Source organism: Triturus cristatus, chromosome 8 (genome assembly GCF_964204655.1).
Source record: "Triturus cristatus chromosome 8, aTriCri1.1, whole genome shotgun sequence".
Taxonomy (NCBI): domain Eukaryota; kingdom Metazoa; phylum Chordata; class Amphibia; order Caudata; family Salamandridae; genus Triturus; species Triturus cristatus.
The window spans coordinates 114732421-114759905 of NC_140591.1; the positions used below are offsets into that span (position 1 = coordinate 114732421).

A 27485-nucleotide genomic window follows, 5' to 3' on the forward strand; every position below is an offset into this window, starting at 1 on the left:
CCCAGCCTCACCTTTTGAAGCCTCGCTTTCTTGCACTTCCCTTCAAGGTCCACAGGCCATCTACCTTCTTCCTCCCACTCAATACCAAATTTAAAATGTGCTCCCCCAATCACAGTGACTCACTAATTAATAATCACCATGTGACTGAATTATCCTATCACTGTGGTGCGATATGAAATTATGCTATAAACTACAAATCCCACAATCCCCTCCTATGTCAGTCACAAAACCAAAACTAAACTACCCTCCACCCCCCTATGAACCCACACGTATCTTTTAGACAGTTGGCATTGTATTGCTTTAGCCATTTGGTGGCTGTAGCCTGTCTCTGATCACATGACTGGGTGTAGTTGGCAGTTGGGCTTTGTGTGTTTCTCCCAGCCAGCCACACACAATGGAGCTTAGATGTGTCTCAATGGGCCATCTCTAGCAAGATGGGAGGGAGGAGCTGGACACAGCCTCACTTACACCTGAATAGGCTGTGTCCTGTCTACACACAAAGAGCTCCATACCCCCTTACACTGAGTCTCCAGCCAGGGGCAGGAAGGGAGGGCATCTGTGCACTTCAAAGGCATCACTGGATACAAGTACTGGACCTCAGACACCACCACCACCATACTTCTGGACATGTGGCTGCTCGGCCAGTAAGAAGGACAGCTGTACTCCTGCAGGACTGACACTCTGCTGGACTCCTGCTTTGAAGTGCTGATCTGCTGCTTGCTGGCCCTTGCCTGGATAAGAAGGACTGGACCTGCATCTCTTGAGCCCAGAATCCAGAGTGACTGTGAGGGCTACTTGGCTGGCCTCCTGATGTGAAGCCTCAGGGACATAACAGGCTTCCAACCCTTGCATCTGGGCTCTGCCATTTGTGATTCTGCCCGGCCAAGTGATGCCACCCCAGTTTTGGACCCTTGCAATTGGGCCTAAAGTGCTTTTCAGCTGCACCAACGCATCTTCTCTGCTGAGTGATACATCCCCAAGAAGAACCGATGCATCTCCTCTGCTGAGCGGCGCATCCCCGAGCAGACCCAACGCATCGCCGCTGCTGCGTGGATTGGACCAGTCGCAAAAGACTTGCATCACTGTCATCTCCTGCATCTTGAGACCAACGCATTGCCTTCAGAACAGTGGCTGTGCGCTGATATTCCTGGCGCAAGCTCCTCATATCCCTCAATGATGGCTGCCTTGATGATGACGCCGAAACTCTGCATCATATCATCTCTGCTCATCAGAACCGACGCATCGCCTCAGCTGTGCCTCAAATCGTTGACACCGGGCTTCGCATCATAAGCCCATAGACAGGGTCCTCGATGCATCAGGACCTCACACCGTAGCCTGGTCACATCTCGGAACCAACTCATCGCCTTGGCTGTGCGACACACCTTCAACGTGGATCTGCACAACGCTCTGCAACAGGATTTAAAGAAGTCTGTTCAGGGGGTCTAACTAGGCCCACTCTCCCTCTCGGTCAGCCTGAACTTGTGACTTTGTCCCGGTCCGGTGCAACCAGATATTCCCAATTGCGCCTTTTGCACTATAAACTTTAAAATTCAATAACTCCAGTTCTACTAATTGGATTTTTGTTGTTTTGGTCTTGTTTTATTTATTAAAGTCAGATCTATTTTTCTAACTTGGTGTGGGATCTTTTTTCATGGTGTTTCCACTGCTTTACTGTTTGAAGTGTTGCAAAGATACTTTGCACACTCCCTCTCAGTTAAGCCTGACTGCTCTGTGCCAAGCTACCACAGAATGAGCACAGGTTAATTTAGGGATTGCCTGCCCCTTACCCTTACTAGGATTGTGTAGTTGCTGCTTGACCAGGGCTTACACCCCAGTCAACCAACAACCCAATTTCTAACAGCAACCATGGCACTAACTTGCCAAGTCAAGGGGTCCCTTAAGAGTCCACTCCGACTGGGCGGTACTGACACAAGACTGATTTTTACTATCAAACTCTAACTCCTCGGGAAATCCTAAAGGCTTGCTTCATCAAAGAGTATTCACAATGGAGTCTAATACTTCCACCACAGACTTCAACCTTATATCTTTCAGGGCGCACTTACAGATATTTCAAGGGGTTTTAGCAGTAAATGGTTAAGAGGCTGCCTTACGCAAACCTGCAACAACCTTTAGTAACAGAACATTGGCTTGGCAGTGTTTAAAGCAAATGCAGACACTATGTGGGGCCTAACTACCCAAGTATCCTTCCCCGCAGTCTACATGTTTCATCCTTCCTAGAACACACTAAGACTTTTGTTAGGACCTGTAGTTCAAGGATTGCTATGGATTTCCTAATCCTTTCTAGGTCAAACAAGTGGGGAATTACCCCTACTCACATATCATACTTACATTAATATCATGAATAGACTTTATGCGTACGGCCCAACCGGCTAACTCATTGGTGGGTCTGTGGAGAGATAAGACAAATCACCACACCATTGTATGCTATTTTACTTATTATACATCTGTAGAGACCACTTTTCTCTTGCTTAAAGCTTCCACCAAACACCTGTGTGTAGGGTCACACTGCATAAGCTAGAAGTGAATATAGCTACGGGCTCTTAATGAGTCCTGATACTAGCTCACTCTCCTAGATAGTTGTAGGTCACAACTGTGTCTCGCTGTATCCATGTCATTAGTAAGGTAGTTCTGCACCTCATAGGCAGTCTCCAGACCCGCTCCTTACTGATATATATATAGATTTTCGCTCCTTTTCTATCGACAAGGGAGGGTCAACGTTCGTATAGTCACACAGTAGTTTTGTGGCAGAGGAAATGAAAGAAGAGAAAGAAAAACTGGGTTTTATATTGATTTTTCACTACTGGACTCTGCAATGCACAACCATGCCTTCCTAGAGATAGAATTGTTGCCTCCATCACATGTCTGTAATCTCTACCCAAGCTCCCTACAACCCCCAAATACACATTCTTATTAAAACAATCCTCTAACAAGCAAAGGCCATATTCTACTCCCCACTTACTTCCTCAAAGAAAAGTTGGGCTTAATCACCTAAGCGTCCTCACTCCTTGCCAGATGGTTTGCAACTGTTCAAATGCAGCCAGGGGCATAACACAGGCCCCCGCAGCCCCGGCAGTGCAGGGGGCCCCCTCCGCACCATACTCAGTCCTGAGAGCTCCATAGTAAATATGGAGTGGGGTCCCCTTTATGTACCTTGAAGGAGGGCCCCCTGAACTTTCGTTACGCCAGTGAATGCAGCTGCTGGTTTTATAAGCCCTGTGGGAATGTCTCCCCGCCACTTCCTGGTCACACGTGATTGGCCCTTCAGTCAGATCTATTGACATCACTGTATTGTCATGTGGGAAAATTTTAAGGAACATTTTCCAACCCAATAATTAGTATTTACAAAATAGCCCAAATGATAACATGGCAGTGTGGAGAGATGTGGCTGAAGGGACAATCACACGCGACCAGGGCGTGGGAGGAGCCAGTCCGACGGCGCTACAAAACTAGATTTCCTGAAGGGTGAGAATTTTATAGTAAAAATGACTCTTGTGCCGGTACCACCCAGATGGACTGGACTCATAGGTGTCCCCTTGTTTTGATTTATATAGGGTAATTTCAGGGAAGTTGGGGGACCCCAACTGATCTTCTCTATCCTCCCTTTGATAATTTACCAACTTGCCCATGCCAGCCCTAACGGCGTTGCCAATGCTAGTTTATTTCAGAAATGAGACAAAAATCAACCATTGCAGCAAGGAGCACACCAAACATTTCAAAATATATCCCTCCACTATACCATGTCTCAGTGAGCAGTAAGGGCAGAATACCATGTGACGTTTATGGTTTTTGATAGTCAGTTGCCTTAAAGTGACTCGCTCTTTGGGCAACTCACAACCCAGCAGCTCTGAATAAAGAAACACAATCCTACCCCCAACTCACTAGAGCCCCCCCACCCCTGACCTAATTGCTTGAGGCATCTTTGAATATGTTCATGAACACAGCCTCCCATATCTCCCTGTCTGGGAGCAATGCCATGAGTTATCAATGTCATGGTGGTTGAAGGAGGGCTCCAGGGGATGTCCATGGCAGGTGGTGCCGGGTAGGAGAGAGCAACAAAGGGGTGCTAGTTTTGTAGGCGCATTTGTAAGTTTGAGGTGTGACCCCAGACAGTCAGACATGGTTTCTGTGATTTTCAAAGTTACTTTTTTTTTTCTCCAAGACCTTAGGCAGTTAAAACAGAAGATGGACTAGTGGGGCAGGGGGAAGACATTTTTTACAGATCCACTTGAATACATATTTCTAAAAACATTTTGTGTTATAAGTGCGTTACCCTCTTAAAGTACATAAACAAAGTCAAACTGGTTCTATTGGTCAGTTAAGTCCTGGCGTCATCATGTTAAATATTGAAACTTTCAGGATGCTCAATTTCCCGTCTACGCAGCCGCTCCAGCTGTGCTTCAATTTTTTCTTCTATTGGCAAATCCACATGAAAAAATATTGGCCTTCTTTGACTTTCCAGAAGAGAGTTAATTCTTGTACTGGAGCTCATAAAGTAGTGATACTCGTTATTCCACATATTTTAAACAAAATCGTATGTTTTTCTACAGATTATTTTAGCTTCCATGTGTGTTTTTCCCTATAAGTGCGTGTGCTGAGGTAAGCCTGATGCTCAGTGTAATTTTCAGACATGGCCGACACCCCGTTAGGACAATGCTTGACGGTCAGCTAAGGTGCATGCAGCATGGGGTGCCAGAGTAAGCACACCCAGATGTCTCAAATGTGGTTCAACTGACAAGAGAGTGGGCAGTAAAGTGTCCATTTACCTAGGGCGTGTGAAATTCTTCCATCAGGTCCTTTTTCAAAAACATCAATAGTGTTGTTACTTAGAGGTCCTACTGAGAGAAACGACAGCTGCGTAGTACAGTTTTTTAGCATCGTGTTAATACTATGGGTACAAACACTCATTTTTAGTGCAATTAAAATAACACATCCTGGGTGGGATACATTGCAGGTCTGGTCCATTTTTGTGCTCTAATGTCCCAAAAACTATTGGGGTTAGATTGTTTGATGTGTAGGGTCTCAACTGAGTAATATTTGCAAACATTTCCATCTGCGGCAGTGTTTGTACCTCAAATCCCCCAATGAAATACAACGGTGTTTGTCATTGTCTACTGTGACAAGGCTCAGAAAATAGAGAATGAGGTTGAATATCCATGAATCACCTACAACATACTCTCTTTAAAGATTGAAGTCAATGTCTATGCAGCAGAGAAATTTAGAACAGCCTCAGAATTTTCCAGTGGCCGTTGGTCACCAAGTGTCAGCTCTGTCCTATTTGTCTAAAATCCTGTTTTCTCCATGGAAACATTATATCCACCAAGCTCTGCTCACTCAGATCCAGCAGCAATAATCCATCCAATGCATCGGCTTGGGAGTTTGACAAGTTAGGTTGTTCATGTATTTGTATGTGAAACCTGCCTACACAATTGCACATACAGGGATTGTGACACTTCAATCGACTGTATGTTATATAGGAATCCTTAAGAAGATCCAATGTCTTGTATGAAGGGCCTTCCACAGTCAGGTACTCTGATTTTTCCACATTTTCCAATCAGAGGCGATGGACGGGGTGCCAGGCCTCATGCTAGAAACACGATGTAGACTTGTTTCACCAGTGAAAAGACGTTGACACAGCCCTGGAAAAGATGTAAAAAATAGACAGATAGTTATCACAATTCATCACAATCTTTCCACATGCAAAACGTAGGGTGGATCGTGTTGTACAAGTCTACAGGAAAATCATAAACAGACTCTGTTAGCTCACAGAAGGAAAGAAATGTTTTAGTAACGTGACACTGAGACGTTGGCATGAAGGAGAACTAAATGACCAGATTGGAGAAGTACATCACAATCTTTTATTCTTGCAAACACAGCAGAATTTCTCAATACTTATGGACCAATATTTCACATGTCCATTGTCAGATAATACATATTACACAATCACTATGTACAGAGCCAATCAGAAGACACAAACAACGCGTGATACCTGCATGATGCAGGGTGGTGTATCCCCACGTGACCTGATTGTGACATTGGGGTATTTCCAAGCTTTACGTTAAATAGCAGATTTAAGGTGGATGCTTTATCTTATCCATATATGGTGCGCTTATAGAGTCTACCCACCCCTTATAGTTGAGCTAGCATGCAATTGCAAATCCCGAGTGAGGTCTTTTGAGCAAGCTGTGCAATTTCTTTATTAGAAGCTGTTTACTTCAACAGAGTACATTAGTTCACAAAAGGTCATTGTAAGCTGTGCACGTCCTACAGATCTAGACAAGACAAAATGGATTCCATGCAGGACAGAAATGTGTTTCCACATCCCATGGTTTGATAATCAATTATGCATTTTACAATCTCTTCATTTCTGTATGGTTACTGAGGAGTGACTGGGTAGGAGTATTTCCTAAGCAATTGCTTAGCATAATAGTTATGCATGTGGGGCATGCCTGTTTCAAAACAGATAACTTTATCAATACTATCAACCTTATTATCAGTGCTTCCAACAGCCATGCACACAAGCCTCTGAACCATGATCCTATTGCTCCTCACATGTCACCCGTGTGCATTCTGTGTGCTTTCTTCTGTACCTTTCTGATTTTGCCTATTGCTCTGTTGATATTATTGCCATTGTCTGATATGTAGGAGCAGCATGTTTGGTGCACTGCCTGGCATACACCACCCTCTTTGGCAAGGATGATGTCTAATGCAATACCATTACCACTCACTATCTGTGACAGGGTGGTAACGTGTCATTTGTGACAGTTCGAAGAAGAGGTAGAAGCTGCCATACCATCCGGCTGGCAGGCGAATGTCTGGTGAAAGCCACTTGTATCCCACTATCTCTGGTGACAGTTGTAGGGGACCACTTTTATATTATTTATTGTCATAAATTTTGAAGATTGTATATTAGAATATTGTTTGAAAAAATACTATCTGACAAAAATATTAAATATTATGTGTCATAAATATCTTTGATTAAAATATTGCCCAGCATTCGTGTTAGCTGAAGAGTGCCTGCAGGATGGCGAGTCCTCCTGTTTGTCCGGTGGATTCTACAGGCTGCTGCCAGATGGTGCAACTGCGGCCCAAGTGGGCCTTACAGTGATACTCCTGGGAGAACTCCACATACACCAATGGAAACTGGCACTTTCTACTAGTGATAATCTTAACCCTAAGCATGATCAGTGTCTGCATGTGCAGCTGCATATGTGTTTTATGCTCTCCACAGTATTCTTTGTGTGTGTGCTATGACACTAACAAACCATTCTTCCGCAATCTGGTGCATGTCGCCTGACATGTCCCAAACAGCAAAAATACTATTTCAACCTTGCACTCTGAGGAACCAAAACAATTTGGAGCCCTTCATAACAACATTACAGCAACAAAGTAGCGGTCCGTGGAGGGAGTTCGGTGGGGCAGTGAGGCGGGGCGGGGGAGGGGCAGAGTGGGGAAATGTAAACCTTCCTTTGCACGCGCTGCATCGCAAAATGCGATGCAGCACGCACAACGAAATTCGTTTTATTTATTTAAATGTGTACTTACCTCCGTTCATCCATATTCCGGTGTTTACATTTCCCCACTCTGCCCCTCCCCCGCCCCGCCCCGCCCCGCCTCACTGCCCCACCGAACTCCCTCCACGGACCGCTACTGCAGCAACATTACAATTTATTGTCCCACTCATAAACCAATTGTGGTCTCGCAAGGGGTAAGTTAAGCTGTGTATAAATACCAATATGATAAAATACAATGTTTTTAACTCAAACCTCTCAAACACGCCATGGAAGTATTTGTGAGAGATTGTAAAGGTTTTCTAATTGTATAGCTATTAGGCAACAACACAGGAAACAATATTTATTATTTATCATTAGCTGGATCCAACATTATTGTTTGGAATGTCAGCATGTTAATTTACTGAAAAGGCAACATTCAAAGATGGCCACCCTATGTACAGTACATGTGCTCTTGCTTAACTCATGTTCTAATGGGGGTTGTAGGGCGCACACCTTTTCTTCTAGTTTGTTGAAAGATTATTTTTCTTTTCTTATCATGGTTCGCGTGCTTGCCGGTAAAAATGCCTAACCCAACTGGCATCTGTATTTGATACAACATAGACAAGAAGGGGCACCATTGTGTCCCAACCGACCGCACAGCTGAAATTGCGCCTCTTTTGGCTAACAGTACAAAATTTCATCCATTTCTAATCCAATGTTTAGTCACGTAAACCATTTTCTGAATGTTTTTCCTTTCATTCCACATTTTCTTAATCCACACGCGGGAAGATATGCTATTTTCAAGGTTTCTAATGTGAAAGCTGTGCCCATCCGGACCTCTTGCTTAAACACGACAAGTGCAACGATTCATCCGAAGCAGCGTTTATTTTAAAAGACCAATGCATTCAAATATTTGTTTGAAAGCGGCAACGATGAATTTACATAAGAATATCCATGTTTTAGTATAGGGGCACGGGGCATTATGGGTAATGTAGTCTGATTCACTCTGCATACAATATTACGAATGACTCTATGGCGGGAAATAGGCAACTATCGTTCTAATTAGGAGGTGTGGTCTTGAAAGACCCGGGTTTAAATAAAGGGTGGTCCAGAGGCTGCACAAAACATACTTTGAAAATAAGATGGTGACGGATTAGCGTAAGCGTTTGAAGCAGGTATGTGAATGTTTTGGATCGATGATTGGGTTGATGTATGTGAATAGAATGTTGTGTTTAGTAGTGGAAGATGCTTGTTAGCGTGTATGGGTCAGTATGAGTGCTGTTTACTATAGATAAGTTTACTTTTTGAAAAGGAGGGCTTGTTAGTAGCAATTACGAAAGAACGGAGAGAGACGCTATTGGGGAAATACGAGTGTGAGTAGGTGATTTAAGATGAGATCGGGTTACCAGTATGAGGAGTATGAGGCTGTGTGAGGAGAGAGTTGGGGACAAGATGGGGGTGGGGGTTTACATCACGCACCCATGGGATAGATTAAATACATTCAGTAGGAATTGAGCAATGTGTACTATTTAAATGTACATCATATTTTCGAAGGGAGATATATGCTTTTTGCACAGAATAGAAGGCATTATTGGTTAATTCAGGAGGGATGAAGCCTAGTTTGTTATGAACATAGGGGCAACACAGAAACTGATTTCCGCAGGGGGTTTAATGAATGATAAAGACGTAATAAATGTCAAACTGTGCATTATTACATGGGGATATAATCAAATGTGAAATAATTTGATGTTAAGCATTGCTGCGATGGTAATGATTGTTTGTATTATTGTCATTTTTAGCGCACCCTGATGAAGGGCCCTCGAGGCCCGAAATGCATTGGTCTTTTAAAATAAACGCTGCTTCGGATGAATCGTTGCACTTGTCGTGTTTAAGCAAGAGGTCCGGATGGGCACAGCTTTCACATTAGAAACCTTGAAAATAGCATATCTTCCCACGTGTGGGTTAAGAAAATGTGGAATGAAAGGAAAAACATTCAGAAAATGGTTTACGTGACTAAACATTGGATTAGAAATGGATGAAATTTTGTACCGTTAGCCAAAAGAGGCGCAATTTCAGCTGTGCGGTCGGTTGGGGCACAATGGTGCCCCTTCTTGTCTATGTTGTATCAAATACAGATGCCAGTTGGGTTAGGCATTTTTACCGGCAAGCACGCGAACCATGATAAGAAAAGAAAAATAATCTTTCAACAAACTAGAAGAAAAGGTGTGCGCCCTACAACCCCCATTAGAACATTTATGAAATTTAACCCAAGATGGGGCAGCACCCGCCAAGCAAAAAAGAAATAATGGACAAATAATCTTCATGAACATCCACACGTACGGAGCAACAACTGGATTCGTTCGAATAACAAGCGGTTTTATGTGTGTGATAGAGGACTGTAAATTAACATTCATTAGTTGATAATCAGCACGACAAAAAGTGACTAAAATATTTGTTTGAAAGCGGCAACGATGAATTTACATAAGAATATCCATGTTTTAGTGTAGGGGCACGGGGCATTATGGGTAATGTAGTCTGATTCACTCTGCATACAATATTACGAATGACTCTATGGCGGGAAATAGGCAACTATCGTTCTAATTAGGAGGTGTGGTCTTGAAAGACCCGGGTTTAAATAAAGGGTGGTCCAGAGGCTGCACAAAACATACTTTGAAAATAAGATGGTGACGGATTAGCGTAAGCGTTTGAAGCAGGTATGTGAATGTTTTGGATCGATGATTGGGTTGATGTATGTGAATAGAATGTTGTGTTTAGTAGTGGAAGATGCTTGTTAGCGTGTATGGGTCAGTATGAGTGTTGTTTACTATAGATAAGTTTACTTTTTGAAAAGGAGGGCTTGTTAGTAGCAATTACGAAAGAACGGAGAGAGACGCTATTGGGGAAATACGAGTGTGAGTAGGTGATTTAAGATGAGATCGGGTTACCAGTATGAGGAGTATGAGGCTGTGTGAGGAGAGAGTTGGGGACAAGATGGGGGTGGGGGTTTACATCACGCACCCATGGGATAGATTAAATACATTCAGTAGGAATTGAGCAATGTGTACTATTTAAATGTACATCATATTTTCGAAGGGAGATATATGCTTTTTGCACAGAATAGAAGGCATTATTGGTAAATTCAGGAGGGATGAAGCCTAGTTTGTTATGAACATAGGGGCAACACAGAAACTGATTTCCGCAGGGGGTTTAATGAATGATAAAGACGTAATAAATGTCAAACTGTGCATTATTACATGGGGATATAATCAAATGTGAAATAATTTGATGTTAAGCATTGCTGCGATGGTAATGATTGTTTGTATTATTGTCATTTTTAGCGCACCCTGATGAAGGGCCCTCGAGGCCCGAAATGCATTGGTCTTTTAAAATAAACGCTGCTTCGGATGAATCGTTGCACTTGTCGTGTTTAAGCAAGAGGTCCGGATGGGCACAGCTTTCACATTAGAAACCTTGAAAATAGCATATCTTCCCACGTGTGGATTAAGAAAATGTGGAATGAAAGGAAAAACATTCAGAAAATGGTTTACGTGACTAAACATTGGATTAGAAATGGATGAAATTTTGTACTGTTAGCCAAAAGAGGCGCAATTTCAGCTGTGCGGTCGGTTGGGGCACAATGGTGCCCCTTCTTGTCTATGTTGTATCAAATACAGATGCCAGTTGGGTTAGGCATTTTTACCGGCAAGCACGCGAACCATGATAAGAAAAGAAAAATAATCTTTCAACAAACTAGAAGAAAAGGTGTGCGCCCTACAACCCCCATTAGAACATTTATGAAATTTAACCCAAGATGGGGCAGCACCCGCCAAGCAAAAAAGAAATAATGGACAAATAATCTTCATGAACATCCACACGTACGGAGCAACAACTGGATTCGTTCGAATAACAAGCGGTTTTATGTGTGTGATAGAGGACTGTAAATTAACATTCATTAGTTGATAATCAGCACGACAAAAAGTGACTAAAATATTTGTTTGAAAGCGGCAACGATGAATTTACATAAGAATATCCATGTTTTAGTATAGGGGCACGGGGCATTATGGGTAATGTAGTCTGATTCACTCTGCATACAATATTACGAATGACTCTATGGCGGGAAATAGGCAACTATCGTTCTAATTAGGAGGTGTGGTCTTGAAAGACCCGGGTTTAAATAAAGGGTGGTCCAGAGGCTGCACAAAACATACTTTGAAAATAAGATGGTGACGGATTAGCGTAAGCGTTTGAAGCAGGTATGTGAATGTTTTGGATCGATGATTGGGTTGATGTATGTGAATAGAATGTTGTGTTTAGTAGTGGAAGATGCTTGTTAGCGTGTATGGGTCAGTATGAGTGCTGTTTACTATAGATAAGTTTACTTTTTGAAAAGGAGGGCTTGTTAGTAGCAATTACGAAAGAACGGAGAGAGACGCTATTGGAGAAATACGAGTGTGAGTAGGTGATTTAAGATGAGATCGGGTTACCAGTATGAGGAGTATGAGGCTGTGTGAGGAGAGAGTTGGGGACAAGATGGGGGTGGGGGTTTACATCACACACCCATGGGATAGATTAAATACATTCAGTAGGAATTGAGCAATGTGTACTATTTACATGTACATCATATTTTCGAAGGGAGATATATGCTTTTTGCACAGAATAGAAGGCATTATTGGTAAATTCAGGAGGGATGAAGCCTAGTTTGTTATGAACATAGGGGCAACACAGAAACTGATTTCCGCAGGGGGTTTAATGAATGATAAAGACGTAATAAATGTCAAACTGTGCATTATTACATGGGGATATAATCAAATGTGAAATAATTTGATGTTAAGCATTGCTGCGATGGTAATGATTGTTTGTATTATTGTCATTTTTAGCGCACCCTGATGAAGGGCCCTCGAGGCCCGAAATGCATTGGTCTTTTAAAATAAACGCTGCTTCGGATGAATCGTTGCACTTGTCGTGTTTAAGCAAGAGGTCCGGATGGGCACAGCTTTCACATTAGAAACCTTGAAAATAGCATATCTTCCCGCGTGTGGATTAAGAAAATGTGGAATGAAAGGAAAAACATTCAGAAAATGGTTTACGTGACTAAACATTGGATTAGAAATGGATGAAATTTTGTACTGTTAGCCAAAAGAGGCGCAATTTCAGCTGTGCGGTCGGTTGGGGCACAATGGTGCCCCTTCTTGCTTAACTCAGCCAATTTACAAACACATCAATGACAGATTTAATTGAGAGATGAAGGGAGGAGTTTTGATGGGAGGCTGAAAAGAAGAGGGGGCATATTAACAAGGTGCGGCGATAATATTATCGTCGATTTAGAGACCGTTTTCGGGCGAAAAGCGGCGATCATATTATCGCATTATCAACAAGGACACGCTAGTGCATGTATCCTTGCATTAGCGCCCCTTGTCAGCACGCCTCCCATCGCATCGCTAATGAGATGCAAAGGAGGTGTGCCTGACCAGACTCCCTTGGGTAAATATCGCTAACCCAGCTTCCTCATATTAACAACGAGGGTTAGCGATATTTAAAACCATGTTAAATCTGCCTTAACGCAGGAATATAACGTCTGTTAAATTCCTGACTAGGGCATACCTAACATGGGGGGTGGCTTTTGTGGCTAAGTCCACAGGTCCTATCACCAAGGATATCGTCGTTTTCCATGGAACATCGCTGGAAAACCAGCGATGTTCCATGGAAAACATCGCTATCACTGGAATAATTATCGCCATTTTGCTATGCGTTGTTAATACAGCGCTAGCATGGCGATAATTATCTGCGATAGCCAGCGATAAAATTCCTCACGCTAAGAGCGGCCAGCGATAATCATCGCTGCCGCTTGTTGATATGCCCCGAGGTTTGTAAGGAAAAACAAAGAAGCGCCATTCTGCCCATGATGCTCATTAATGTACATTATGGAGAACTAGACATGTGAATTTTATATTAAGGTATATGAAGAGCCATTTTTATTTAAAAGCAACTATTCACAAATAGCAGAAGATTATTACTCCTGCTTGAAGAGCAGGGCCAATATTTAGCATTCTTTCATGCAACGCAAATCAGCAAGACAACTTGCTACACTGCATAAGAGGGAGAGGGCAGGAATGCACAATTGCTACCGTTATAGGGTGCAGTGTTGTCATCTCCGTGCGCTGGTGCACTGAGTGCAGCCTAGCACCAACTACGGCACTGTCGCCTCATGGCGCAAGGATGCCTGCATTACAGAAAGGATGTTTTTTTTTGCAGGGAGGAGCACCTTCCTGCACAAAACAATCTTTAGAGATAACCTATTCTTTTCTAAGTGTGCTGAAGAGGGCAGAACACTTAGAAAGAGGAAACAAAGAGGAGAAATAAAGATATTTCTCCTCGTTGCGTCTCTGGTGGGAAGGCGTACAATTCTGACACATTCCCAGGTCTACCAGTGTTTGTACATCTCGGAATGCGTCAGAATGCATGGGTGGATGTGTGTGAACACCAACACCCTAGCCATGTAACGCCCTCCTACGCAGTGAAACTTGCGCTACACCAGAATTACCAGCCACCCAGGGTCATGCACGGTGGCCTTGGTAACGTGGTAAATCTGATTCCAGGTTTTGCGTCGCCTTGCATGACGCATGGGTAACGCAAAGCAATGATAAATCTGGCCCCAGATTTATAAGGAATTAGATTATCTGGAGTTGTTTATGATTAGTAGCCATCCAACTATGCTATTATGAAATTACAATTGGTGTAATACTCACACTCTGAACCTTGTGATTAGACCTCCACTTTTGAGTCTGTGAATCCTCGTTTCCCTTCGTTCACTAGTGTCGGCCTCTCGGTCCTTGTGTGCCAGACGAGAACCTGAAATTAAATGAAAAAACAAGATCTGGATCGACATGAAAAACAGTGCTCCTACCTGGTGTAAGAAGCTGGCAACCATCGTCACTCCCTGCATGTTTCAATCTATTGCTCCTTATCCCACAGTCATCACAATGTAATATGAAGAAGTGCTTGATCTAGCAATTAACCAGTGGAAGTTATTGTTACAGATGCCTTGTACAGGCAGAACACACTTGTAATGAGAAAGCACCACCACAGGTCATCTGTAATGACTGGAGTGGAGGAATGCATGCTCAGACCGCTTCCACTTGGAGCTGTGATTCAAAACAGGTAGAGTTGCCACTGAAACCAACTGCTGTGCTTTGTAGCACTAGGGAGAGTGAAAGCACATTTCATGGTAAACCCCACTAAATGGTCATTATTTAAATAAAATTGTTCCAGTCCTTAGCTTTGTCCATTGATTCTGTAAAGATTGGGCTAACTGTGGAGGAGCCATTGTTAATTGTTTACCTCTGAAAGAGAAAAGCAGAACAGGAAAGGGCACGAGGACTGTACGTCACAATACTCATGTCAATGAAATGAACCTGCACATTGTTCTGCTGCTCCAGAACATTGACTACCAGTATATCATCAAGGTAAATCCGTGCAAGGAAGTACGAACACCAGCGTATCATCGAGGTAAGTACGTACAAGGAAGTATGACTACCAGTTTCATCACCGAGGTAAGTACATACAAGGAAGTATGACTACCAAGGTATTATCGAAGTCACTACTTACAAGGAAGTGTGACCACCAGCATATCATCAAGGTATGTACGTACAAGGAAATGTGACTACCAGCATATCATCAAGGTATGTACGTACAAGGAAGTGCGACTACCAGCATATCATAAAGGTAAGGACATACAAGGAAATGCGATTACCAGCATATCATCAAGGTTACGACATACAAGGAAATGCGACTACCAGCATATCATCAAGATATGTGCGTAGCAGGAAGTGTGACTACCAGCATATCATCGAGGTAGGGACGTATAAGGAAGTGCGACTACCAGCATATCATCAAGGTAAGGACATACAAGGAAATGCGACTACCAGCATATCATCGAGGTAGGGACGTATAAGGAAGTGCGACTACCAGCATATATTCGAGGTAGGGACATATAAGGAAGTGCGACTACCAGCATATCATCAAGGTAAGGACATACAAGGAAGTGCGACTACCAGCATATCATCAAGGTATGTACGTAGAAGGAAGTGTGACTACCAGCATATCATCGAGGGAGAGACGTATAAGTAAGTGCGACTACCAGCATATCATCAAGGTTAGGACATACAAGGACATGCGACTACCAGCATATCATCAAGGTTAAGACATACAAGGAAATGCGACTACCAGCATATCATCGAGGTAGGGACGTATAAGGAAGTGCGACTACCAGCATATCATAAAGGTAAGGACATACAAGGAAGTGCGACTACCAGCATATCGTCAAGGTATGTACTTAGAAAGAAGTGTGACTACCAGCATATCATCGAGGTAGGGACGTATATGGAAATGCGACTACCAGCATATCATCGAGGTAGGGACGTATAAGGAAGTGCGACTACCAGCATATCATCAAGGTAAGGACATACAAGGAAATGCGACTACCAGCATATCGTCAAATTAAGTATGTACAAGGAAGTACGATCCTGGTAAGTACATACAAGAAAGTACGACTACCAGTAAGTCATCAAGGTAAGTCCGTACAAGGAAGTACAGGTTTACTGTTCTTAACACTACCTTTCTTTAATGAATGAATTAATGAATAAAGCATTTCTATTGTGCACGGCTACTCAAAAAGAGTGTCCCGGTACTTTTAGGTATGCCAAAGGTGAAACCAGGAGATTGTTAAAATGTCTTCAGCTCCTTTTTAAATGTTGCTTCTTCAGGGATCCGTCTGAGGTAATCTGGCAATTTATTCCACAGTTTAGCTGCTTTGGCAGTGAAGGAATAACCTCCCTTCTGCTGTTTCTGAAAGCGAGGGGACACAATAAGACCCGCAGAGCTCGAGCTCAGCAGCCTCCCCATACTGTAAGCCTCAGCACAGTCATTCAGGTGCCTAGGCCCCCTATTGTGGAGGGCGTGATGCGCTAGGGTTAAAGCTTTATACCTAATACACTGAAGAACTGACAGCCATTGAAGTTTGCCTCGAAATGATGAGACCGAAGTATATTTCAGAATTTCGTATAACATGCATACTGCCATATTCTGCATGACCTGTAAATGCTGGATCAGATATTCCGGGAGACCAAGGTACAGGACATTAGCGCAGTCCACCCTAGATAAAATCAGTGATCTAACCACTGTGATTTGGGCCTCATGTGGAAGCAAGTGAAGAAACTTCCTCAACATTTGGAAAATCACAAAACAGGATTTCACCACTGCTGACACCTGTGCTCCAAATGAGAGCTGGGTATCAAACAAGACACCCAGATTTCTGGCCACCGCAGTGGGAGGTGGCAGCAGAGGAACACTTTCAGGCCAGGCCACAACCCAGTCGGGAAGGGGGTCCCGCCCAAATAATAAGACTTCCATCTTATCAGGGGTACACTGCAATCTATTGGCCTTTAGCCAATCTAGCAGTGCCAGCAGACAGTTGGCAAAGGCTGCCCTTGCCCTCTAAGGCTCCCCATCATATGCGAGCAGGAGTTGGACATCATCAGCATGCGAGATGACCTTGATATTATAGGATTCCACCAAATAAGCCAAGGGAGACATGCAAATGTTAAAGAGTGTGGGACTAAGAGAGGAGCCTTGCAGCACACCCCACCCCACCTCAACTCTTTACCTCCTGAAGCGTATGGTTTCATCCAAACCACCTGCTCGTGGCCTTCAAGGAGATACCCCAACCAGCTCAGCGCAGAGCCTGCTACTCCCAGGTGTTTTTAACTGTGCAGCAAGACGTTATGATGCACAATATCAAAAGCTGCTGACAGGTCCAACAGGACCAGAGCCACATTGAGGCCTGAGTCCAGACTGACCTTAATGGACTCTGAGACCTCTAATAGTGTGGTATTGGTGCTGTGGCAGGCTCTAATCCCTGTTTGAGAAGGGTGGAGTAAGTTACTTCCCGTCAAAAAGGTGGTGAGTTGCCAGTTTACCGATTTCTCCAGCACCTTTGATGCTGCTGGGAGCAATGAGACTGGCCTGAAATTTGCTAAGCATTCAGGATCAGCATTGGCCTTTTTCAATAAAGAAATCACCCTAGCTCTTTTCCAGTCGGCCGGTATCATGCCTGCGTCGAAGGAGCTAGCAAATAGCTTCTGATACACTGGAGCAATAATGTCCGAGATTGACTTTAATATGTGGGAGGGGGATGGGTATCAGATCCATTGGGGACTCTGACCAGCAGTTCAAGAAAGAGGCTGTTACTTCCTCAACTGATGGCACTAAAAAAGTAGCCAGTGACGGATGTTGTATTTGATCCGCTGGTTTTTCTAGCTCCAATCCTAGCAGAGTATTATTCTCCCCTGACAAATTAGCCTGGATTCTGAGGATTTTTTCATCAAAAAAGCCACTCAATCCAGAGCATAGGGACTGACTAGGTTCCAGGAGTAAAATTAGTTACAATTTTGAAAATCTCCCTCCCATCATTACTGGCCTCCTTAATGCAGTGGGAGTAGAAGGTGCTACAAACCCTCTTAAGATTTTTATGATAGGATTTCAGGGACAATTTATAAGGGACTCTATCAGAGTCCAGATACGCACGCCGCCACACTCTTTCTAGTTTCTTGCACGCTGCTCTTTCAAAAGCTGGTTCCTTCGTGAACCAGGGAGCTGAAAGCATCTTTGTAGCCTTTCTAGACGCTGAGGTGGGGGCTGAAAGATCAGCCACCCTCCTGAGCCATGAGCTGATCGCCCTGTCCCCATCTCTAAAGGAGTTTGGTATCTCCGGTTTAGAGTCCAGAAGAGTACTCCTTAACTCATTCAGGGGTACCCTGCTACAGCATCTATTTTCACAGTGCGGCCGTGCAGGGAGGGGCTCTTTTAATCAATTTTTGATGACTGTTGAAACTCTAAGTAGCCAAATCATTAGAAAAGTGTGTTGGAAAATACTAAGTTTAGACCTGCTTTCTCCAGGGTAAACCCTTATGAATGCTCCTGAAGGTGATGGGGCTAGTTAGCGCTGTGCAATTAGTCCCAGCTCTTTACTCCTCATGATGTTAAAAATGCATCAGCGATGTGGACTTCTACTATAACCTATACTATAACCTATTATCGAACTGCCACCGCTCCTACAAGTAGCACAAGCCAAGCTCATACCCCAGATGTCATACAGGAGCGAATTACTAAGAGGCAGATATACCACAGTTCTGGTTAACATAAGACCACGCTCGTATAGAATCATTTTCTCACTTCTGCACTTTTCCTCCCCGGCACAGATTCCACTGGAATTTGGGCTGCTAAAGTCGTCACTGGCCAGGCGGGGAGCGTACTTAATATTCAAGAACAAAATCAGGAAAGCTGAGCCCAACACACTGAGCTATGGAAGGGCCTGCAGGGTCGAGGCCTGTCGCAGACAAGGGCCTACATTCGGGAATCACTAGAAGCCACTGGGCTCACAAAACTTTGGGACATGCCAACCAGCCACCAGGTCTTCAAAATCTGGTCAAGAGATCATTGAAAACCTGCTCGCCGAACATAAGACTTCCCTGTCGCACAGAGCTCATGGATGGATGATATTAAATAATTACAAAAACCTTGCACCACAAACATATTTTAACACGAGATATCCTGTCTTTGTCAGCTGCAGCTCCTAAGGCATCGGCTAGGCTATTGCCTTCAACATTTCACCTTCTCCCCTGGTTGCGGGAGGGCCTTTTTGACACCTGCAGCTTATGGGGCTAGGAAGGTAGACTTGCTTCATCTTGTCGTCTCCTGCGAAGCAGTGCTGGGAGAAAGGAGACAGCTGCTAGGAGCCCCCTTTAACCAAAGAGGCATACGCTCGCGGAGGCAGGCGGGGATGGCCAGCTTTGAATCAAGGGACCCTCAGCGGAACTGGCGCTTTGTGAAATGTCTGCTGAAGGTAGAAAAAAACGATGCCCCACAGCACATCCAGTCAACCCGCTGTGCAATTAGCGACTTAACTAAGCTGAACGACATCTCTCAGGTGGGCGGCAGTCATTTGACTGCGTGCACTGATCAGCTGTGACCAGGTGGGGAGGCCTCTGGGCTCAACCCCATGCGGCACGCCTCTCCGTCACGCCCTGTTGGCTCCTCGGGAGCGCTCACCCTGTCTTCTGCATTTGCACTTTTACTAGGACATATCGCGCTCTTGCCCCCTCATGACCCTGATCGCGATGGGCAATACTGGCCGCTCCTGTGGACAGAAACTTCATCAGCGGAACCATACAAGACAAACTAAAAGAGCCCGGCAGCCGATTTTGTAACCGCCACTCACAGAGCATATTGAATTTTTCATTACCTATGGTATTTCATTTGAACTTAGAGGGTCTGTTTTATGTATATAATCTGATTGCTCACATGTGGGACCTAGTATTAACTAAGACTTTTTTTATCAACGGGGACTAATGGTATTTTATGTTTTAAAATTGTAATTTTATTGCAATGGTTTTAAGTAGCTATGCAATCACTAAATTAATACAATCTATTGCCTGAATGGGGGGTGTGGGTCCTTGTGGTTGCATGTTGTACTTTTAATGTCTCATCTTTGTACCGTCCTGTCGACCCAATGTCTCTGGGAAGACAAGAAGAGTAAAAGCGAAATCCTAACTCCCACCTGCAAGAACTGAGGGGCATATTATCGAGAAATGGCATTAAAATTATCGCCGGTTTAGTGGCAGAAAACGGCTGCAAAAGCGGCAATAATGGGCTTGATAATATGCCGCAGAGAATTCCAATAGAAGCCCATGTTCTGGTGTGAACCTTGGCTTCTAAGGGCATATTATCAAGCCCATTATCGCCGCTTTAGCGGCGGTTTTCTGCCGCTAAAGCGGCGATAATTTGAATGCCATTTCTTGATAATATGCCCCTGACTAACTCACGTTTTTCTCTTCTTTTCCTCTTTTGTCCCTCTGCTGAGTAGGTAACAACAGTGAGGTTCCTGTATAAAATTGTTTCAATGAAAATAAGATAAAATGATATGTGATATTAATGTAAAAACACACACTTCCGCGGTGTGTAATTGATGTCACCTGGTCCTAATATCTTCCAAGTGTTCAGTGTAATAACTGTTTGTTGAGCCGGCTGCAGATTTTTCCACTTCCGTCAGATTTGTCTTTAATGAGATTTCTTTGATTCTCACGCATTTTATGACCTAATTTACCTCGGCGCATTCTGAGGGGGGGATTTGTTACCCAAGGCTGAATTTTAAAGATACCAATGTAATTACTGGAGTGAGTCTAACAAATGCTGTCGATCAAACATTCATTATTTGAACACTTTGGGGGAATATATCACACAACTTGAGACAGAAAACACACATCCATGTGCCCTTTCTTAAATATACATTTCTTCACAGAGGTTATTTTTCACCAACAACCCTGAAAATATTTATCCTTCAAAGCGCAATAAAGAGATACAGTCTTAACTCCCAGGCCAAATGTAACCCGTTGTGTAGCTCCTCAGACCTGTTTATGCACTCTCTGGGGCTCATTTATGAGAGGCTTGTGTCGCCGCAGCAGCCTCTCACTCATGTGTAAGTGGCGACACAAAGCCTCCCCGCGCGGCTTTGCGCGGCCCCATAGATATGGAGTAAGACAAAGCAGCGCGCGTCACTGCTGTGCATTCTTCTGCATCAAGCGGGTGTTCCACGCGTGTTGCTGTGGGTTTTCCCGCGCAGCACCCATGGATTTTGATGCTATCCCAGATTTACTTGATCACGTAAACTGCACGTAAAGCTGCGGCTGCATCAAAACCTTACGGCTCCTCAAAGCAGGCGTAACGAGGAGAAATATTTCTAGTTCTCGTTTTTTTCTTCTTTCATGTGTGCTGCGCCTCTCGGAATTGATTTTGTAAAGGAAATATGAAAACAATCATGCCTGCAACAGAGACACCCTTCCACCATGGCGTAAGGGTGCCTGTGTTGATGCTAGGCAGCCAAAACTACCCTTTCCTTTTGACGCCGGACAGCGCAGCAAAGTCACGTGCTGCGCTGCCCTGCATCAAAAACATGTAAATGAGGCCCATAGTTCTTTACTGGGTGCACTGAACATATTCAACTCAAGGTAAAAATCTGGAGTGGCTGGATTTTATGCAGTAGAAACGCAGCGTTTAACGTTTCTTTGCTGATCTAGAGTCAATCTGCATTAAAAATGCCCCTCGTGTATGGCTGGCTTAAATTCTTCATTTCAAATGTGTATTTATTTATTGGCGGAGTTGTATAGCACCTACACATCTCAACTCCCATTCTTTTCATGGCTTCTGCAACCCCAAGTGCTCATAGCTCTTTCCGAAAATTAACATTTGAAATATGAAATATATAGATCAATAAAGTACCATATTATTCTCTGCCATTTGGGATTTCTAGTTTTGTCGTTCTCACGCTTTCATTGGAACTCCTTTTTACAAATAAGGTTTTGGAATCTGGCCGATCTCTGAACATAGAATTTGTTTACTTTATTTTGTATTAATTTGTCTACAGCTTGAAAAAGCATTTTCATAAAAAAATATTTTTTTCCTCAACATATTTCTTATGTGTAGAGTCTTTATTATACTGTCGCAAGACTGTGCCATGGTGAGTTTTATAAGACTCACATCATAACTCCAAAGAGTCATCCCCCCTTCCAAATGATGTTTGAAAACTTGAGAAAAGCGGGTGGGAACACGTATGGCCGCAATATTTTAACAGAATTATTGCAATACACATGTGTAATAGGTATTTGGGACATGGCTGCACCTTGCTTCTTTAAAACTTTGCACTCATAATGGTTTTGGAGATATTGCCGAAAGAAAGTGATCAATCTGCATAAAGAGGGCATTTGTGAGAAAGAAATTCAACAAAGACTACTTTTTTAGGTGAAATTGCTCTGGAAATAAAAGAACTAGTAGGAAATTTGTCCTGCAAAAACATTTTTAAAGGGAAACTTTTGCAACTTCGCAATGGGCAAAAGTTGTGCACTTTGCCCAAATTCACTGGTGGAATCAAAACTTTGATCTCCTCCAATGTAAATATTTAAAAAAGAAACTAGATGAAATAATTAAAAATTGTGACTTTGGCACAAGTTTAGTAACTGTGACATCACTTAGCATGATAGTCCGCTGACGAGGGCTATGACGGTTGGTGATGGTTCAGGACATCTGGGGAGGCGTTTGGCAACTGGAACAGCCTAAAGCAGAAGCACTATAAAGCTATTAGAACATTCCACCCATTGAGAATGGAATGTTCTACATTCAAAAGGGAGGAACAGAAAGACAAAGATTGAAATGTTAAGGCAGAAGGCTTACATCAGCCCTTATTGGCCCGGAGCCACCCATTGTCTAAGCTCCCAATGTTCTAATAAATAATATTCTATGAGAGATGAGTAAAGAAAGGACTTGTCTTTCATTTCTTATACTTTTCTTCAAAATTAAAAAAAGTGTATTTCTTTAGCATGTGGAAGCTATGACATTAATACGTCACATAGCACTGTACGGAGAAGTACTTATTAAAAGTGACAGTTTTTGTGAGAAAGCACATCTTTTGATATGGCTAACCCCCCACTTTTTGCCTAGAAAATGATGTGATTTCGATTGAAAGTACACAGGGTTCCTGCCAACCAGGTCCCTTGTGCCAGTGCTTCTTCTCTAGAAACAGTACCATGATTGGCAAATTCAGACCCTCTGTAAGTCCCTATTAAATGGTACCATGGCACCTAGGGCATTGGGACTGAAGAGGGCCCCCTAGGAATTCCTCACCAAGGCCATGCAAACTGCCACTGTATGGAAAAATAACAAAGTCGACATAGCACAGTGCCTTTGGGCCATGCCAAGCAGCATTGTCTATGGTATAGGTAAGTCACCCCTCTAGCATGCCTTACAAGCCCTCAGGCAGGGTGTACTATATCTCCAGTGTGGGAATATCTGCATGTAGATATGCCCCTACAATATTTGAGTCTATTTTTATATTGTACGTGCCAGTGAAGCCATTGAGAGTACATGTGCTGAACACTCAACAACTCGAGTTCCGCAGCACCAAACAACTCCCCTCAATAAACCCACACTGATGCCAGTGTGGGATTTATTGAAACATGCACCCAGAAGGCACCTCAGTGGTGCTCCCTGGTGTGGTATCTGACTGACTTTAGTCAGCCTGCCACTACCAGACATGTGTCTGGACCCCTGGGTTGACAGCCCCTGCTCTCGAGGCCAGAAACAAAGACCATCCTAGCGGTGGTGTCACACCTCTTTTCACAGGATGAGCACAGTGCTTAAGAAGGCCTTGCCACCTTTGTAATGCTACCCCAGCATCTGCTGCTAGCAGCAGATGGCAGCCCCCGTTTCAAACCCCCACTTTTGTTGGGAGAACCAGCGGAAAAACCTAAGTGAGAACAGACAGTGTGCCCGTCCACACCAACTCGACCCCTCAGGTGCTGGAGATGAAGTGAAACACATTTTTCAGTGCCCACCATCTTGATGATGGTGGGACGTATACAATCAGGGCTAGGACTATGCCTCCTCTCACAGGAGGGTGGGACAATAGTGGGTGTAGATGGGAAACAGCCTTTATAACCCTCCCTGAGCCATGTGTGTTGTTTCCCCTCAAGAGGAACCATGCGTGCCATAACCATGCATATGTCTTAACCAGGCAAATGCGTGGTTAAGGCAGTGTGCGGTCTAGATGCTGGGATGGGTGGGCACAGGAAGAGGAATGATCGGGAGAGCATGTGGTCTGGTAAGGGGGGCTGGGGCCGGGTTTTGAGAGGGTGGGGTCGTTTTTAAGGGTTCGGGGTAGTTTTTAGGGCTGGGGGGGTCGGGTTTTTTTATGGCCCAGGGAGGGGTTGGGTAGTTTTTAGGGTTCAGGGGGGTCAGGGTGGTGTTTAGTGCTCGGGGGTCAGGTAGCGTTTAGGGCTCGGGGTGATAAGTTAAAATACCACACACACTCCAGGTCCAAATCCAGGTATTTATTTCAGCACAGCTTACAGACCACCAGCCCAGAAACAGCTTGCTAACAACTGCCCTTTCAATTCAAATATCAACATCAGCACCAGGACAATACATTGTGAAGTCATTGGTGACCACTGGAATGAGCTGTCACCCAGCAACCATGACATAGGTAGGAATCTATTACTGAGGTCCTGGTACTGGGCATAGACCATAACAGGGGGTCGGGGTCGTTTTTAGGGCTCAGGGTTGGAGGGTTGGGATGTGATTTTTACCACACACCCCATTCATTACTAGTCATACCTTTACCCCGGATTTGCCTGGAAAAAGGCATGCATAGTAAAATCATGCATTGTTCTGATGCATTTGTTCTTCAAGCTGTGTTGTAGAGGCACATGTGATTTAGCCACGCATGCCTCTGTTATACAACCAGTGTAGAGACACCAGGTGACAGACCCATTGGTCCCTACCTGTCACTCCCCTGTAATGCCCCTAAATCTGGTAGTTAAGTGGCACCCCCAGACCCTGAAATCAGATTGCTGACCACCTAAGAAGAGCTGGACACTACAACGTCGCACCAGCAGAAAAGTCGAGCGACGTCCAAAGCCTTTGGCGGACTGCCTACCTTCGACATAGATCAAGCTCTCTCGTGGACAGCACACCTGCCCAAAAGAAACAAACTATAAAGAATAAAGAACACTGTCCTGAGGAACTGCAAAACCACAGCCAGACCCAATCAATCAATCAATCATGGTATTTGTAAAACGCACTACATACCCGTGAGGGTCTCAAGGCGCTAGGGGGGGAAGAGGGAGGCTGCACCTGTTCGAAGAGCCAGGTCTTGAGAAGTCTTCTGAAGGTCAGATGGTCTTCGGTCTGCCGCAGGCGGATGGGGAGGGTGTTCCATGTCTTGGTGGTGAGGTGGGAGAATGATCTGCTGCCGGCGGTCACTCTTCGGATGCGGGGGACGGTGGCGAGGGCACGGTCTGCGGTGAGGAGCTGGCGGGTGGGGGTGCAGAGGCTGAGTCGGCTGTTGAGGTACGTTGGTCCGTTGTTGTGGAGTGCCTTGTGTGCGTGGGTGAGGAGTTTGAAGGTTATCCTCTTGTTGACAGGGAACAAGTGTAGGTCTCTCAGGTGGGGTGTGATGTGGCTGCGGCGAGGGATGTCGAGGATCAGGCGTGCAGAGGTGTTCTGGATGCATTGGAGCTGATTCAGGAGTTTTGCCGGGGCTCCTGCGTAGAGTGCGTTTCCTTAGTCCAGTCTACTGCTGAAAAGGGCCTGGGTGACCGTCCTTCTTGTTTCGATGGGGAGCCACCTGAAGATCCTGCGAAGCATGCGGAGGGTGTTGAAGCAGGAGGAGGAGATGGAGTTGACCTGCTTTGTCATGGAGAGGGTAGAGTCGAGGATGACCCCCAGGTTGTGTGCGTGGTCGGTGGGTGTTGGGGGTGTTCCTAGTGCAGTCGGCCACCAGGAGTTGTCCCAGGCCGAGGGGGTGGATCCGAGGATGAGGACCTCCGTCTTGTCCGAGTTCAGCTTCAGTCGGCTGTTCCTCATCCAGTCGGCGACTGCCTTCATTCCTTCGTGGAGGTTGGTTTTGGCGGTGTGGGTTCCTTGGTGAGGGAGAGGATCAGCTGAGTGTCCTCGGCGTAAGAGATGATGTTGAGGTCGTGCTGTCGTGAAATGTGGGCGAGTGGTGCCATGTAGATTTTGAACAACGTTGGGCTGAGGGATGATCCTAGGGGTACGCCGCAGATCATCTCGGTGGCTTCGGAGCGGAAGGGGGGAGGTGGATGCTCTGTGTTCTGCCAGAGAGGAAGGAGGAGGTCCAGTCCAGGGCTTTCTCTTGGATTCTGGCGTTGTGGAGGCGTGTTCGTAGTGTGCGGTGGCAGACCGTGTCGAAGGCGGCCGACAGGTCCAGGAGGATGAGGGCCGCGGTTTCTTCGTTGTCTAGCAGGGACCTGATGTCATCGGTGGCGGCGATGAGGGCAGTTTCGGTGCTGTGGTTGCTGTGGAACCTGGACTGGGATGGGTCCAGGATGCTGTTCTCCTCGAGGAAGCTGGTCAGTTGTTTGTTGACGGCATTTTCGATGATCTTCGCCGGGAACGGGAGCAGGGAGATGGGTCGGAAGTTCTTGAGGTCCTTGGGGTCCGCCTTGGGATTCTTGAGTAAGGCGTTGATCTCTTCGTGCTTCCAGTTCTCCGGGAAGGTCGCTGTCTCGAAGGAGATGTTGATGGTTTACCGGAGATGGGATTCACGATGGTGCTGCTGACTTTGTTGAAGATGTGGTGTGGGCAGGGGTCTTCCGGGGATCCAGAGTGGATGGTGTTCATGATCTTGATGGTGTCATCGTCGTTGATGTTGGTCCAGGAGATCAGGCGGATGGTGCGGGTGGTGGTCGTGGGAGCGGGGGTCTCAGTGGTTGCCGGGGTGGTGACGGTGTTGAAGCTGTCGTGGATGTCTGCGATCTTGCGATGGAAGAAGGTGGCCACAGGTCTTGTGAGGGTGGAATGTCATTGGTGTTGGAGTTGGGGTTGGAGAGTTCCTCCTCGATGTCGAAGAGTTCTTTGCTGTTGTGTGCGTTGTTGTCTAGGCGGTCTTTGAAGGAGGTCCTTTTGGCGGATCTGATGAGGTGGTGGTGTCTGCGGGTGGCGTTCTTGTGGGCGGTGTCGTTTTCCGGTGTTCGTTCACGGATTCAGGTTTTTTTGGGTTTTCGGCAGGTTCGCTTGGAGGCCTAGAGGTCTTTGGTGAACCAGCTGGCTTTCTTGCTTGTGTGGGTGATGGAGGGTTTCTTGAGGGGGGCGAGGGTGTTGGCGCAGTCGTTGATCCACTGTTTGAGGTTGCAAGCGGCGGTGTCGGGGTCGGTCAGATCTGTGAGTGGGTTCTGGGCGAGGGTGGTGGAAAGCTGGTCTTTGGTGACTTTGCTCCAGCAGCGGCGCGGCATCTGTTGGGTGCGGTGGTGCGTGGTGGGTTTCCGGAAGGTGAAGTGGATGCAGCGGTGATCGGTCCAGTGGAGTTCGGTGGAGTGGTTGAAGGAGACGTGGGAGCTTGCGGAGAAGATG

General features: G+C 45.1%; 1 protein-coding gene across 1 annotated transcript in view; it reads right to left on the reverse strand.

Annotated features, from left to right (window-relative positions):
* Positions 1–274: 274 nt before the first annotated feature.
* LOC146801661 (galactosylgalactosylxylosylprotein 3-beta-glucuronosyltransferase 1-like) overlaps positions 275–27485 on the reverse strand; it is a 470216-nt gene continuing 443005 nt past the window's right edge. The window contains exons 5-6 of the mRNA XM_085621136.1: positions 14258–14360; positions 275–5657 (exon numbers count right to left, since the gene is read on the reverse strand). Coding sequence (XP_085477262.1) covers positions 14274–14360 — 87 coding nt within the window. The 3' untranslated portion in view covers positions 275–5657; positions 14258–14273. The remainder of the gene's footprint in view (positions 5658–14257; positions 14361–27485) is intronic.